At 43.3% G+C, this 16,005-nt stretch overlaps 1 protein-coding gene across 1 annotated transcript; it reads left to right on the top strand.

The window, feature by feature from the left end:
* Nucleotides 1-75: 75 nt before the first annotated feature.
* nsun2 (NOP2/Sun RNA methyltransferase 2) lies at nt 76-14,151 on the top strand. The gene is made up of 19 exons (XM_085377271.1): nt 76-246; nt 686-843; nt 1,053-1,157; nt 1,237-1,342; nt 1,471-1,542; nt 3,941-4,025; nt 4,137-4,329; nt 4,878-4,952; nt 5,115-5,245; nt 6,827-6,900; nt 7,003-7,133; nt 7,656-7,752; nt 7,897-8,114; nt 8,264-8,356; nt 8,442-8,577; nt 12,078-12,158; nt 12,576-12,714; nt 13,356-13,395; nt 13,504-14,151. Exons 1-19 carry the CDS (start codon nt 181-183, stop codon nt 13,823-13,825), a joined length of 2,322 nt encoding a protein of 773 aa, XP_085233397.1. The 5' UTR covers nt 76-180; the 3' UTR covers nt 13,826-14,151.
* Nucleotides 14,152-16,005: the final 1,854 nt, after the last annotated feature.

The following is a 16,005-nucleotide window of genomic DNA, read 5'->3' as shown; positions in this document are numbered from 1 at the left end:
GCCACCTCAAGGGGTCCTCATTCACGTGCGTCAGAGCAGCACGTTCCGTGGATACACAGCCTGTCCATCATCAGGCGCCTTGCACGTTTACACTTTAGCTGAGCAACAGCTCTGTTTTGCTCGCGTCCAGTCACCACGTTGTTCCGCAGACTTTTCTCCAGAGTTGTCTGCTATTCCAACATGGGGAAAAGAAGCAGACAGCGGCAGAAAAACCAGAATGCTGGCAGGGACAACAGAGACACCGCTGTAAGTAAAACTCCTGCTCCAGACAAACTAGCTAGTGTTTGTGTTTAGCCACGCCGCACATGAATGTTTAAATAAAGTAACTGCAGAAAGGAAGCGACTGCAGGGATAATTTATATCTGTTACCTTTACTGAAAGTAGCAGATATAAACTGCTGCTGGTTACCGTGCTGTTTTCAAAGCCATGTGTGACCACCATTCCCCCCCCCCCCCCTTTTTTTTTTTTTGAACAAAGATCTGTATATCTTTATATATGTGAACAGCTTGTTGTACTATAGGCCAAATTCAGCACGACACCAGAGTTAAATGTAACAGATCGTATGGTATGTTGTTCAGGCTGTTACTCATAAGCAAGTAAAGTTTAAATTTGATTTTATCAAACGACATTCAGTGTAGCAATTTTGTCTCCTGTTAGTTTGCATGAACATATTTGTTTGTCCCAGGGTTGGGGAGCTGGGTATGCTGACATTATCAAGGAGAACAAGCTGTTTGAGAACTACTATAAGGAGCTAGGTCTGGTACCTGAGGGGGAGTTTGAACAGTTCATGGAAGCAATGAGGGAACCTCTGCCAGCAACCATCCGCATCACTGGATACAAGAGGTGAGCTGGACAGATCTACAACTTGGGCTCATGCTTAATGCCATGTAGGAGGTTGTCATTGGAACGTATGTGCCCCTTTTTAGGTTGTTCTGAACTTTTTCATGGAAATTCCACTTTTAATTACAAGGTGAAAATGCTTAATCATTAATTACATTCATAAGGAGAAATATTAGATCCCTAATGTAAATGCTACTAATTTCCTTTTCCAGCCATGCCAAGGAGATCCTTCATTGTCTGAAGGAAAAATATTTCAAGGATATTCAGGAGCTGGAAATCGATGGTCAGAAGATCGAAGCTCCGCAGCCTCTCAGCTGGTAATATATCATGTTTTCCCCAAGACTAAAAAGATGCACTGATTCAAATTAAAACCAGATTGTGGACTGTCCTCTTCAGGTACCCTGATGAGCAGGCCTGGCACACCAACATGAGCAGGAAGATCATAAGGAAGTCTCCCCTGCTGGAGAAGTTCCACCAGTTTTTGGTCAGCGAGACAGAGTCGGTGAGTCAGTCACAATCCCAAAGATCACATTTGTGTTACCAGTGGAAGGGGGTTAAAAACCCCCAAAACATGTCAGGAAGTTGGTAAAGAAGCGGAGAGACTGACATTCCTTTTGTTTGTCCTCGCAGGGCAACATCAGCCGACAAGAAGCTGTCAGCATGATCCCTCCTCTACTTCTGAAGATTGAGCCCCATCACAAGGTAAAAGCACAGTTTTATTATACTTAATGCAATTGAACTTTTTCTCTGTTTTAAACTCGTGTGCAAATTTACCCTCTGTGCTGGTGAGGGGTGTGTGCATAAATCAGATGAACATGGTTTCATAAATAAAATCTTAGGTCCTTACGAGTTTAGAATAATCCTTTAATTAATTGTCCCACAAGGGGAAATTTGGTTGTAACAGCAGCCAAAAAGACACATATACAAACAAACAGGACATGGAACAGAAACATACACAATTTTTCTTACATATTTACATCAAGGACAGTGGTTACTATATACAATTATATATAAATTAAATAAAAATAACTACAGATAAGAGGCAAAGCAGGTTGTAGTGCGAATCAGTTAATTAACTTATTGCAGTTATAGCGGAGATGTAAACATCTATGTTTGTTGGGAGCAGTTCTGATTGTGCAGTCTGACAGCTGCAGGGAGGAAGGACCTGCAGAAACGCTCCTTCATGCATCGAGGATGCAGCAGTCTGTCACTGAAGGAGCTCTGCAGTTCAGCAACATTTATATGCATGGGGTTGGAGACTCTGTCCATCAGATGTTATTTTGGCCAGAGTCCTTCTGTCTCCCACCACCTGCACTGGGTCTAGGGTGCATCCCAGCTGGCCTTCCTGATGAGTTTATCCAACCTCTTCCTCTCAGCTGCCGATAAACTGCTGCTCCAACGTACAACACTGTAAAAAAATGACAGATGCCATCACAGAGTCATAGAAGGTCTTTAAAAGCGCTCCCTGGACTCCAAATGACCTCAGCCGCCTCAGCAGGTAGAGTCTGCTCTGACCCTTCCTGTAAAGAGCATCAGTGTTGTGGCTCCAGTCCAGTTTATTATTCAGGTGAACACCCAGGTACCTATAAGAGTCCACTATCTCAATGTCCACTCCCTGGATGTTCACCGCTGTCAGTGTGGTGGGTCTGCGTCTCCGGAAGTCCACCACCAACTCCTTGGTTTTCCCGGCGTTGATCAGCAGGTGGTTCTGCTGACACCAGTCAACAAAGTCCAGAGTCCACTGTCTGTGCTCTGAGTCGTCCTCACCTGTGATGAGGCCGACTATGGCAGAGTCGTCAGAGAACTTCTGTAGGTGGCAGCGTGGGGAGTTGATGGAGAAGTCTGCAGTGTAGAGGGTGAAGAGGAACGGTGCCAGCACAGTTCCCTGTGGGGCCCCCGTACTGCAGACCAGCGTGTCAGAGATACAGCCCTGTGTCCTCACATACTGTGGACGTTCTGTGAGGTAGTCCAGTATCCACTGGGACATGTGGTGGTCCACTCCCGATATCTCCAGCTTGTCCCTCAGAAGTCGTGGCTGGATGGTGTTGAAAGCACTGGAGAAATCAAAGAACATGATCCTCACAGTGCTTCCAGGCTTCTCCAGGTGAGTCAGAGCTCGGTGCAGGAGGTAGATGATGGCGTCCTCCACCCCGATGCCAGGCTGGTAAACAAACTGCAGCGGATCCAATGAAGACCTCACCAGGGGGCGCAGATGGTTCAGAACCAACCTCTCGTGGGTCTTCATCAGATGCGATGTCAGGGATACCGGCCTGTAGCTGCTGAGGTCCTTGGGATGGGAGGTCTTTGGTACCGGTACCACACAGGAGGTCTTCCACAGCTGTGGTACTTTCCCCAGTGACAGGCTCAGGTTGAACTGATATCCTAGGATGCCACACAGTTCATCTGCGCAGCATCTCAGGAGCCTGGAGCTGACGCCATCTGGACCTGCAGCCTTCTGCACCTTGATCTTGCGAAGCTCGTTCCTCACTTGAAGTGCTGAGATAGAAAGAGTGGATTTTGGGGGAGGGGTGTGTATGTTGGAGTCCACAGAAGCCGGGGGTGTGTGTGATGGCTGGGAGGTGAGAGGTGTGAAGTCCTGAGATGAAGGACAGAGTTTATTCCTGACAAATATTTTATATCCCAGTTAATTTGTGTTACGATAACTGCAACATAGTTAGCTATTTCTCATCCTCAGTCAGATCGAGCTGTTCTGTCCTTGTTCCACAGTCTCGATTAGCTCAGTGTGTCGGCACACGAACCAGTTCTCCACCCACTCCGGGTTCTGGTTACATTGGTCCTCTTGCTCACAGGGGATCTCCAGAGTAGAAGGCTGACTGTTACCAGCAGAAAAGCAAGACAACTGAGTTGGAGTTGGTTCCTCTGTGGGACGAGGCAGCTGAAGTCTGTGTTGAGTTCTGCCACAAAAGCAGTTTTGCTAGGGAGCCAGTCAGATGGGAAAACACAGGACAGGAACAACTGATTAGCAGAGACTACACTCTGCCAAATGTCCTTCAGCGACCGTGAACTTATTGTCCTCCCACAGGAGTCTGTGTTGGTAACAATAAAGTGGCATCAAAGTTTAAAAAGAGTTTCTATGCAGATCCTGGACATGTGTGCAGCTCCAGGGTCGAAGACAGCCCAGCTGATCGAGATGCTTCATGCTGACATGGATGTGCCGTTTCCAGGTAGGAAAACTGGAAGAAATCCATGTTTTGTCTTTAAATTGCAAAAAAAAAAACCAAGATTCTCTTGCATTAATAGTGTATATAAGTTCAAACCTGATCTCCACCTTTCAGAGGGCTTTGTCATTGCAAATGACGTGGACAATAAGCGGTGCTACTTGCTCGTGCACCAAGCCAAGCGGCTCAACAGCCCCTGTATCATGGTGGTGAACCACGACGCCTCCTGCATCCCCACCCTGGAGATCAACTCCAATGGCAAGAAGGACGTCCTCTTCTATGACCGCATCCTGTGTGATGTGCCCTGCAGGTCAGCAGACGTATCCGCTACATGTCTGCATCGCTCATGCAGAGAGTTGGGGTTATGAAGCTGCTAAAACAGTGAATGATCAGTAAGCTCTGATTTATGTGTGGGTGTTTGACAGGAAAGCAGATTTTATGAGGCAGATGTAGATGACGTACCACACTCTCCATCAAATGCACCGTCCTCATACGTTGCTGTTAGTGTCTTTGCGACCTTCAGGTTTCAGTAGGGTGGTAAAACATTTGTCCACATCTTTCATTTCTCAAAATTTAGCATCATTTTGTGGCCAAAGCAGAACTGCCCCGGTTTGCAAATGCTGCCTGAGTTTGGGCAGCTGTAGTGCTGAAGCCAGGAGTCTCCTGCCAAAAACAACATAGGGAGGGGAGAGGCGTGGAGGGGAGGAAAAGCAGTAATGAAGACAGAAGCAGACAGTTTGTGCTTCGCAGACATTTTATTTGCCCCATGACAAGTTGAAAAAAGGCTCCGTGGAGGTTTCACCGCCTCGGGCCAAGACGAGGTGGGTGTTCTGACTGTTGCTGCTCTGTGCTCTGCAGTGGGGATGGCACCATGAGGAAGAACATAGACGTGTGGAAGAAATGGACGACCAGCAACAGCCTGCATCTCCACGGGTGAGTGGAGGAGAGTGCGCGCTCACACCTAAGCTACAACACAGGAATGCAGTCGTGTGGTACACCAAATTGACTAAACAGCAAGGGAATGGAGTGTGTCGCTTTTGGTCTTAATTTAAAACGTTGGCAGGATTACAGAGCGCACACGTGTGTTTTCACCAGGCTCCAGCTGCGTATCGCTGTGCGTGGTGTGGAACAGCTGGCTGTGGGAGGGAGGATGGTCTACTCCACCTGTTCACTCAACCCCATAGAGGACGAGGCTGTCATAGCAGCACTGCTGGAGAAAAGTGAAGGTAACAAACACACATTCTGGGTCACACAGTAAGAGGTCAGCATTCGTATAAATGTTTTAGCTGTTTCATGCTTCTTACTTTGAACGCCTGTTGCTGTGGAGCAGGGTTTGATAATAAAACAATGGCCTCATTTACTAATATTTGTGTGGAATCGTTCTTACTGTGGACAAAAAATGAGTTCGTGCACAAAATTTGAGTCGATATGAAACAACAACCTTGTGGATCTTCATACAATTTGCGTACTAAGGAAACACGTTTACATCCAGGTGAAGAAGAGAAATTGGTGATGATATAATTTGGGTGGATACAGACATTTGTTTACACACTTTTATAGTAAATGAGGCTCAATGACTTGTACTTAGGTTTGTGACAGAAAAATTGACAAATATTCATCGTAAATTGTGTTTAGACACTGAAACCCAAGTCAGCCGCTCACACACACAGTCAGATTTAGACTACAGTCCCTCTTGCAAAGTTATCTCTAAGATTTCCTTGAATATTAGAAAGCATTGACAATTTTGACCAAGTTTAAGGTGGCACATTTTTCATTTTTGTAAATCCAGTGTGCCCCCCCCCCCCCCCCCCCTTTTTTTTTTTTTCTTTTAATTTCTTTTTCTAAACTGAATCTTGTAAATTAAAGTCAAATGGTACTTCCGGCGGTGCCATGAGCAGGCAGCGGCTGATAGCGCTCCAGCAAAATAGTGTTTTTTCTTTTTTTTTTTTCTTTCTTTTTTCTACGGCGTAGATGTTTTATTTGGTTTCCCGACCGAGGAATTCTTTTATTTATTCATACTGTAAACTGTAAAGCTGCTATGTTGGTCATTTTAAACCACTTCAAGGTCACTTTAAATTTCAGTTGTAAATTTTAGACTGTTATTAAGCCTTTTTACCTCAAAGTGTATATTTACTCTCCTTATCTTAGTCCTAAAGTGTATATTTATTCTTACTCTTCCTATATTTCTTGTTCTTTTCCACTGAATGCAGCTGAAGCCTTGTCGTCTCGGCTCTCTATATACTGTACTGTATATTAGCAGAGATGAAAAAGTTTACTTGACAAATTTAGATTAAGAGCAGGAGATCATTTAGACTATGTTTACCTTGTTATTGACAAGTGGCTGTTCGAGATATCAGTTCTGGTGGCATCTGTGGTTGCTACTGTAAGAGCAATTCATAGTCAGATCATCTCCATCCAAACACCAAGATGGGATGGTTTAGTGGCAAACTCGCAGATCCACAAACCAAATTTTTCACCGTGGCTTGTCCATCATTTAATAAAGTCTGTAATCAAACTACCGTTTTTCTCTTGCATTCAGTCTGACATGACAGGATACCTTGCATTCAGTTGTGTGTTGGACATGGTAATGTGTAATTATGCTGTCATAACCTGAGATGATACATGAGCGTGGACATTCCCTAAAGTTCATCCATGTCAGATCCACAGGAAATGATCTGTCAGTGTCAGCAGCTACACCTCAGCTCTTCAATTTTCAACAGGCTAAATATTTCACTTTGTTTTATGAAAGTTATGTGTAAATGTCATATCTTATAAAGACTGGCTGCTCTCTTGCTTCATGTTACCAGGAGCGTTGGAGCTGGCTGACTGCTCAGCTGACCTGCCGGGGCTGAAGTGGATGCCTGGGGTCACTTCCTGGAAGGTACTGGATTTTATTTTATTTATTTATTTATTTATTTATTTAATGCCAGTCGTTACTTTTGAATTGTAGATCTGTATCCAGACTATTTCTGTTTCTTTGTAGCTGATGACTAAAGAAGGCCAGTGGTACACGGACTGGTCCGAGGTCCCGAGTAGTCGTCATACGCAGATCCGACCCACCATGTTCCCGCAAAAAGACTCAGAGAAACTGGCAAGCTTTCATCTGGAGAGATGGTAAGTGAGCAGTCCCAGACAAACAGATGCAGGTCCATGCTAATGCGTTTTAGAATTGAAGGTGTTCTCTTAAAAATAGTGTGAAATAGCTTATTAAAGTGTTCAATCTTGGCATGACAAGTGTCCTTAAAACGTTTCTGTTAGCCTGCTTTGTTTTGGCTGATTTCTTTCAAGAATCGTTAAAATACAGAATTTCATTTTACAGAATTGGAGTACAGTAGAGCGCATCCTACACCGTCACCTCTCACCACCGTAAACTGTGCTTTTTGAACTTACATCCAGTGTGCAGTAGATGCAGGCGCACCTGCCAACCTCACATTACGGAGGATGATGTCATGTTTAAGCGTCAGTGCTCACAATGACTTGATATTGGCAGCAGAGGGAGCTGTTGTCACATGTTGATTAAGGCGCTTTTTCTTTTCCCACATGCTGTCTTCACAGCAGGGGCTCTATCAAACCCCAAGCTGTGATTTATTTATTTATTTTAAATTAATTTTTTTCTGTGTGTGTGTTTTATGGCAGTATGAGGATTCTGCCACATCACCAGAACACTGGAGGTTTCTTTGTGGCTGTGCTGGTGAAGAAAGCCCCGATGCCTTGGAACAAAAGATATCCTAAGGTACTTCATCTTAAACACTCACACACGATGCCCCCCACCCCACGTGCCTCACCTCACCTAACCTCGCCCACCTGGTCAGGTTATTAACCACACCTGGAGCTGTTTTTTCTTTGTCCGTTCACTCTCCTCCTCTTCCATCTCCAGCTGAGGAAAGACTCCAAGCTGTCGAGCTCAGCTGCCCAAACCAGCAGCTCCAAGGAGGCTCCGTCACCAGGAGACACTCCACATCTCCCCCCTGAAGGTTCCACTGAGAAGGTGGAGAGGAACAGCCAAGAGGAAAAAGTGGACAAGGAGGCAGATGAGACGCCCGAAGGAGCTTCTGTGGGTCAGGATGCCGGTGCTAAACCAGAGGGGATGTGTGGGTGAGTCGCACTGAGCTCATGAACTAATAAATGGAAACTTATGACTCTTAACTGGTTATAAATACAGATAAAAAAAACAAAAGCAGTTTTGGACCCACAAACAAGCTCTTTAAAATGTAAGTAAACATTTTGTATCTGTCCTTTTTCAGGCCTCCACCCTCAAAGAAGATGAGGCTGTTTGGATATAAAGAAGACCCCTTTGTGTTCTTAAGTGATGATGACCCCGTCTTCACCACCATACAGTAAGTGCACCCTTGTCTTCAATGTAAAATAGGTGTTTTCAACATTTTTCTGCAGCATAAATGCGTGTTTCCTGTTTTCCTCTAGGTCTTTCTATGATCTGTCTCCCGACTTCCCCAAACTCAACGTCCTGACTCGGACCCATGAGGGCAAGAAAAGGAACTTGTACATGGTGTCCAAAGAGCTCCGTAATGTCCTGCTCAATAACAGCGAACGCATGAAGGTAGGCACACGTGTTTGATAATGAAGATGAAACATTTGTGTTTTTGAAAATTGATACAGCCAATCCATAATCAGTTATGTCCTGGAGACATTGTATCGATCCTCTGGAGGAAGAAGCATTATGTTTACCTAAGTGCTGATTTATGGGCTTTACATTGATTCGTTTGTTTGGTTGGTTGTGTTGTTGTTATTTTTCCGTTCTTTTTGTGCGTTTGTCTCTGTGTGAGGGAAGCAGCTTAAACAGATGGGAGCCTCTCCTTTCCCAAATCCCTCTGGTCCTCCACCCTGCAGGACCTGCACAGGTGGCATTGTGGGGACTCGGGCTCTTTGTTCTCCCCGGTGTTTGTTGTTTCTCAATTTTTAGTCACTTTGTCTTAAAGGAACCGGAAACTTCAAGATCTTAATTTTCATATTTTTCCTCTGGTTTGTTGTCCTGTTTATCCATTTAAATGTGTTACGAGTTGCTCAGTTCTGGAGCGATCGTGTGCAGAAACGTCTACATTAACATAGTGGGAGTAAATGACAGTCCGTGTGTGGTGTGGAGTGCCTTCACCTAACCTGTCATGTAGTGCAGTATATGACCAGTGAAAATGCGGAGGGTGTCTGTTGATTGCTGTGTCAATGTGTCTCGTGAAGGCCGGGTTAGATGTTGTCGGACAAGATGCTGAAACCCAGATTGTTGTCATTCAGATATCCAGGTGTGTTGGTGTGTATGTGATGGATAAACGCACTGTATAAATACTAGAGATGGACCGATCTGATATTACGTATCGGTATCGGTCCGATACTGACCTAAATTACTGGATCGGATATCGGAGAAAAATAAAAAATGTAATCCGATCCATTAAATATCACGAAAGCACCTCACAAAACTTGCAACACGCCGTAACTCACCTCAGAACGTTAGCACGTCGGAGCAGTATGCATCACGTGATAGAGCGGCTGTGGCATGCGGGACCTGTCGGTGGTCTGGATAGCATGTGGAGCTTCGCTAGCAACCCGGCATTTCATCTCCGACAAAGTTATCCCCGAGAGAAGTAAAGCAAGTGTGTAAGTCCATCTCTGAATGTTTGTAAAGCATTCCTGCCTTAAGCTTAACGAGCGACTGCCTCTCGCTCTCCAGCTGCTACTTCAATCATGAAACTGCTTAATGATCAGCTGATCGGCTTTTCTGTTGCAAGTCCGTGTCTCTTGTTTGCTTTTGGCCCACTTTGCACCAGAAAGAGGAAACCAGCGGCTGAACAACAGCAGCACGTTTAAGCTTGATCAGCTGTTGTTAGAATGTATTTAATATTACTTTCTACTCGAGGATCTTTTTCTATGTAGCTGACGGCTGGTAACTGTGCAGGGGCGGATCTAGCAAAGTTTAGCCAGGGGGGCCGATAGGGCATGAACAGGGAAGACGGGGCACAAAGACATACTTTTCTTTCTTATTCTCATTTAAAATGTCAAGCTTTTAATAAATAATTATCTGACACCCAAAGTTTTAATTTGATGTAAAATGAATAGAAGTCAATTACTGTATATAGTGACTATTAAGTCTAATATATATACCCTAGTAAGCTATAGTACTTTTTCCTTTGGGAAGGTACCATCTGTGCAGTCTGCAATTTTGTTGAAGAAAGATGTTGAATCTATTTAATATTTCTTGAAAGATAATTGATCTCTGTGCATTTTTTTTCACACTGCATCAAATTTAAAAAAAAAAAGTGATTTGAAATTAAGGTTGATTACGTCGATTAAGCATCATGAGGTGGAGCGTGAGGGGTGGTTCCCTATTTTTTATTTATTTATTTTTGTTGTTGCTGGGAGTTGGAACCCTATTAGTTAGGTTGCTTAATATTTACGCTAGGTACTCTTTAAAATACCAGAATAGGGAGGATGGTGTAGGTTTGAGTTTATTAGATTGATCAGTATTGCTGAACTATGAAATATTTTTTTTGTATACAGGTATAACAGAATAGCTTTAGTGTAGTTGTTGTTTTAAACTTGAGTATGAACTTATACAAAATGCAGCAAGATATTTAAAAAACAGTTTTGTTGATTAAAAAACATTATATCGGATTCATATCGGTATCGGCAGATATCCAAATTTATGATATCGGTATCGGACATAAAAAAAGTGGTATCGTGCCATCTCTAATAAATACCAGGCCATTTGTGTATGTGTGGTAGGAAAAAAACATGCATAATCTGTAGGCCTATTTCATTTTAAAAGCATGTATTAGTGTTTGTATACTTAAGGCTTTGAGTGGTCAGTAAAACTAGAAAAGCATGATTATAAAGTATCTGTTTAAAACCAGGAATTAAATCTGGCAACAAGAGAAAAAGTGTATGTAAAGATTTCAGAGCACCATCATTAAGACACAAAGTATCCGACTAAAATTACAGCTGTGTGTTTCACTGAGTTAATGAGATGCTCAGTGCATTGTAATGGTGTGTAAGACCAGCTGAAAGAAATTCAGCCTCATTCTTTCAGCGGGCGCTAAATGGTCTGAGAAATTAAAAAATAAACATCAGAACATGTTTCTAATTGGTAAGTAGGACCTGTGTTGGCATCGGGTCTTTAGGCTTTTAGGCTCACTGTACACAGAAGTCTGAGGAGTCTTCCAGGAATGAGGGGACTATTTTCTAGAGGACCGATTAGGGAGTAGATGGTTATTTTGTACTTGCAGCCCTCTTATCTGGAACATAAAGTTACGGTCGTGATATATCCTGCTGAGAGGTGAATCACCTTCACAGCCTCGCTTTACTATACAGGCCTCTGGCTCCATTATGTTCAAGAGAAGGCAAACATTTCTACAGCAGGCATCTCCAATAATGTTCAGCTCACACCAAAATAATCCTGACATGTAAACAGCACCACAGGAAAACCTGAGCGCTGATTGCACCTTGGTGAAACAAGCCTAGACACTGGCAACATTTTCTGTTTCCAGTTTTGTTCAAGTTTCACGTCACCTCTGAGAGTAAAACATGAGTGTTTGCATACAAGTTGGCGTCTTCCATGCAAACTACAGGTGACAGCAGCAGTCTGCTAGTGATCAAAGCAATGATGAGGTTTTTGGTGCGCCAGCATCTTTGCAACCTCCAGCAACCACTCGTCAATCAGTTGCCAAGGGGTTGCCGACCAGTCTCTAGGCCTGATGATTGAAGCCTTGCGGATCACCTTGACCTTAGTAGTCTCATTAAATTGACTTTAGTTCCCTTATAAAAAGAACAGCATGTGTGTGGTAGAGTTTTTACTATGCAAATCACTGACACAGTTGCTCCCACACCTGCTGGGACCCCAGAGACTGGCTGGGCTGTGTGCCGATGTCTTGTACAGTCGTTGCCTGGAGGAAGAGAGTTCAGTGTAATTACAATTGCATCACCAGGAAAGCTACAAGAAACATAATTAGTCACTGATTGGAATTTAAATAACCTGTCTCTTTTTTTCTGTTTATTTCAGTGTGGTGTTTTTATATGGACGTGGTTCATTACACTCTGTTTTTTGTCTCTCAGGTCATAAACACAGGGGTGAAGGTGTGGTCTCGCAATAGTGAAGGAGAGGAGTTTGGCTGTGCCTTTAGACTGGCTCAGGAGGTAACACACACACACACACACACACAGTTTTCAGGCAGTCACAGTTCAGTCCTGTATATAAATCTGTGTTTCCATTTGTTCTTTGGCTATCATCTTGACTAAAAGCTGCATGATTTGGAGACTGTTCAGTCATTCATCAGTGACGTGATGCACAAAAACTTTATAGTTCTATTATTTTATCAACTTAAATATACTTTGAGGTTATAATACATTTAATTTAATGTTCAAATATGCAAGAAATCCTTCCTGCTGTCTTTACTGTTGCCAACGCAGAGCTGTAGCCGAATAACAAGTGAGCCAGACGGCCGATTTCACACTCAAACGAGTTGATAATGAATTCATTTTATATGCTGCGTGTAACTGGAAAGATATTTCTTTGTGCCGATTGTCAGCCACATGTACTTTCTGTCCTACCAGGGTATTTACACTCTGCAGCCATATATACGCTCCAGGATCATTAGGGTGAGTGTGGAGGACATCAAAGTGCTGCTGACCCAGGAGAACCCCTACCTCAGCAAGCTGGAGGATGAAGCACATGCACAGGCCCAGAAAATTGGTACAGTCAAATATAGATATGCTCTCCAACTGTGTGTGTTCGGGGAAAATATATCCAGGGTGCACACTGGTCTTTAAATTGTCTTAGATATACATTTATGGCGTCAGCGTATTAAATCACGGGACATTCAGTTTGGGTGGGTCGGATCACTCTGAGAACGCAGTTATTTTTGTTCCTCGACACATTTTAAGTCACTCGCCGTGGCTGAAGTTTTAGGGTCGTGCTCGAGAATCCCATCCATGCTCCGATTCAGGAGGCGACACCAGCAGGAAAACAGTGATTCACTGGTTCATTTTGACCCTGTTGAGTTCACAACTGAGTTTTACTGTCGACCTTTAAGTATGATTTTTATGATGTAATTTTTTTTCCCCTTCCCAATGGAAATGATGTAAGTTAGGAAGCAGCAGATAAGTGACAACGAATGAAAGTGAAAATGGAATCTGTAATTCTCATCAAAAAAATATTTTTACAGATCAACTTTGACCAAATTCCCACTCTAATATATCCCACCCACCCACAGTGTTACTCATGTCACCTGTCAGTGGTCATATTTTATGTACGTTTTCCTGCCGTATAACCTAACGTCACGGTAGGTTGTATCACTTTCTACTTCCTGTAAAACTTTAGTTTTCTCTCCACAGGAATGGGAAGCATTGTGCTGAAGTACATCCCAAACCCAAAGTAAGCGTGTAACATGTTTTTAGTGTTTCTGATGTTTGCATTTTGAAGTGACAGCCTGTTTTTTGTTTGGTTAAACTGTGCGACCCACCATCGTCCTTTATTTTTCAGTAACCCGGGGGAACCTCAGTGTCCCATCCAGCTGTGTGGCTGGAGGGGAAAGACGTCCATCCGAGCATTCGTCCCCCGCAACGAGAGGTTTCATTACCTCCGAATGTTAGGTGTGGAGGTCTTCAGAGACAAACAGGGCCTTGGGCAGAAACGGAGTGATGGAGAAAAGGACGGAAAGGAGGAAGCAGAGGATGCGGCAGAGAAGGACGAAGAGCAGGAAGAGGAAAGAGCAGCAGACAAAGAGGTGGATTTGGAGAACGGCAATGAAAATGGATCATCAGAATCAAAGACCGACTGTGGTGACAAAGAGACGAGTAGCTGAGAGTGTGAAGGTGATTGTAATGAGAAAGGACTGACTGACGTATCGGAGCTTTAAGAGCTGTTGACCAGGTCCACAACCACACGCCGTGGTACAGGAGGGTAACGCACCGCTACGGCTTCCTCTGCTCACCACACTGCCAGTGCACAAGGATTCCCTCCCAGAGATGCACTCCCGTGGGATTTTTCATTTATTGGAGCCTCTCTAGGAGTCAGCATTTTAGTTAAATGGCTTATATTATTTTATAAACTTTTTTTTTTTTGCATTTTAACAAATATAGTCCACCGATAAGTGGAACAGATCCATTTCATTCAATTGCTCACATTTCAGGAGGTTTCTATTAATTGCTGTTTTATTTTTTACACCTGTAATTAAGCAGAAGTACGAAGCTGATTAAATGCTTAAAAGGTTCACTGTGTCACTAGTCAAGTGATTTCACTTTAAGATTAATGCGGCCCTGCTGATCTGCAAAAGGGCGCTTGAGCAGGGATTGGTTAGAAGTAGATGGTGAAGGTTGGATATTAAATAAACTCTTGCAGGTAAGTTACTTTCAGTGACATGCTTGTGGTTTCCAGCTATCAAAGACAATAAAAATGAACAAGTAACAAGTTTCCAGCTGGTTGTAGAACACAGGGCGCAGAGGCTGGGGCATAGACTGTAAATAAAAGATGGCCACATCCACCTTGTCGGTTTTAAGGAGCCACATTTGGATTACAGGCTGATGTGCCAAATTAAATCTGATACTGGCAAGCTTGGTGATAGCTACACATTCATTTATTTTATGGAGTGGAGAAAAGAATCCTTAAGGTTATATAAGATTAAAAGTTAGGTGGGGGTGGGATTTCACTCTGGTCCAAAATGGTTAAAAAAACAAAGTGTGTATGACATGACCAAAAAGCCTCCTGTAGATGTGTCTCAATATTATTTGAGAAAAGTATTTAAACACTGATGCATCACAATGCTGAGTTTCAACAACAAGTCCACTTCTTAAAGCGAAGGTCAAACCACATTTCAGGCAGCGGTTGCCACGGCGCCTTCACTTCACTGGCTGGCTGGACATTTCCTCCTTATGTTTATTACTCAGTCCAGCTGCCATGACAACAGCTGCCATGACAACCAGCCCCCTTACCTCTGTCTGGTGATAGAACAGAGGGACCACGGAGAGCATCCTGCACTCCTCTGCTCTTCTTGTTTTCTGCTCCAAACTGTCCTTAATCCGTTCTTCCCTTCTTTTTCATCTGTGACCTCTGAAGTGCAGAGCGCTGGGTATTACCTTTCAGGAAAGCAGCTTTCATGTCACTTCCTAAAGCTGTGGGTATGTAATAACAGTGTTTGCAGTGGTAAAAGGGGACAAGTATGGGATAGGAGTTGGTGTTAGATGTTAAGAACTAAACACTGATGCACTCACGTTCCTGGGTAGCCGACTGAGATTGGCAGCCAAAGCGAAACAGTCCCCACAGACTCCTGTTTTCAAGTACCGAACATCAGTGATGGACATGTTTAGCCTTGTACTGGTTATCTGGTACATTGTGGTCCTAAAGGATTGCACGTGTCTGACCATGTTGTTTACGCCAAATTCTTTCAAATGTTGCACCAGAAATTGAGACTCATCAGACCAGGCTTAGTAAATTTGGGTCTGGTGGTATTTGGTATGCTCTTCTGCTGCTGTAGCTCATCTGCTTTAAGGTTCAATATATGCAGTCGCAGATGCTCTTCTTCATAAGTTTGAAATGTTTGTTATGTGAACTTCTAATATTTATTTAGTTTATTAACTAGAATTTGCGATTGCTGGAGAAATTGCAGTGGGATTGTTGCTACTTGCAGACTGTGATTTTCTTGGATGTGTTTCTGTTAATCATAAGGTAATTTCATAATGAGAAACAGAACAGGTGTACCCAATAAATGTAAATGGCTGACATTGCAAAAGCAGTATGATTTTTTTTTTTTTTTTTTTTTTTTATAAATGCTGAACATTGTGCGATGTCGAGTAAAAGAAAAACAGCTCATGCTATACTTGAATCTACAACCTTCAGTTCAATAGAAGGGAAGTAGCAGTTTACCCACCGAGCCACTCATATCAGTAGGACTATGGCCAGACACAGGCCGACCAATCCACAAATAATACTTATATATGAGAAAAGCGCTTTCCACTCCTATTACAAACAGAACGTGATTCTGGTGGG

Source organism: Diplotaxodon limnothrissa, linkage group LG18 (assembly GCF_057381915.1).
Source record: "Diplotaxodon limnothrissa isolate DT_005_m linkage group LG18, D_limnothrissa_male_GT1.1, whole genome shotgun sequence".
Lineage (NCBI taxonomy): Eukaryota > Metazoa > Chordata > Actinopteri > Cichliformes > Cichlidae > Diplotaxodon > Diplotaxodon limnothrissa.
The sequence above is the reverse complement of the archived record's forward strand: the minus strand, read 5'-3'. Positions and strand labels throughout refer to the sequence as shown.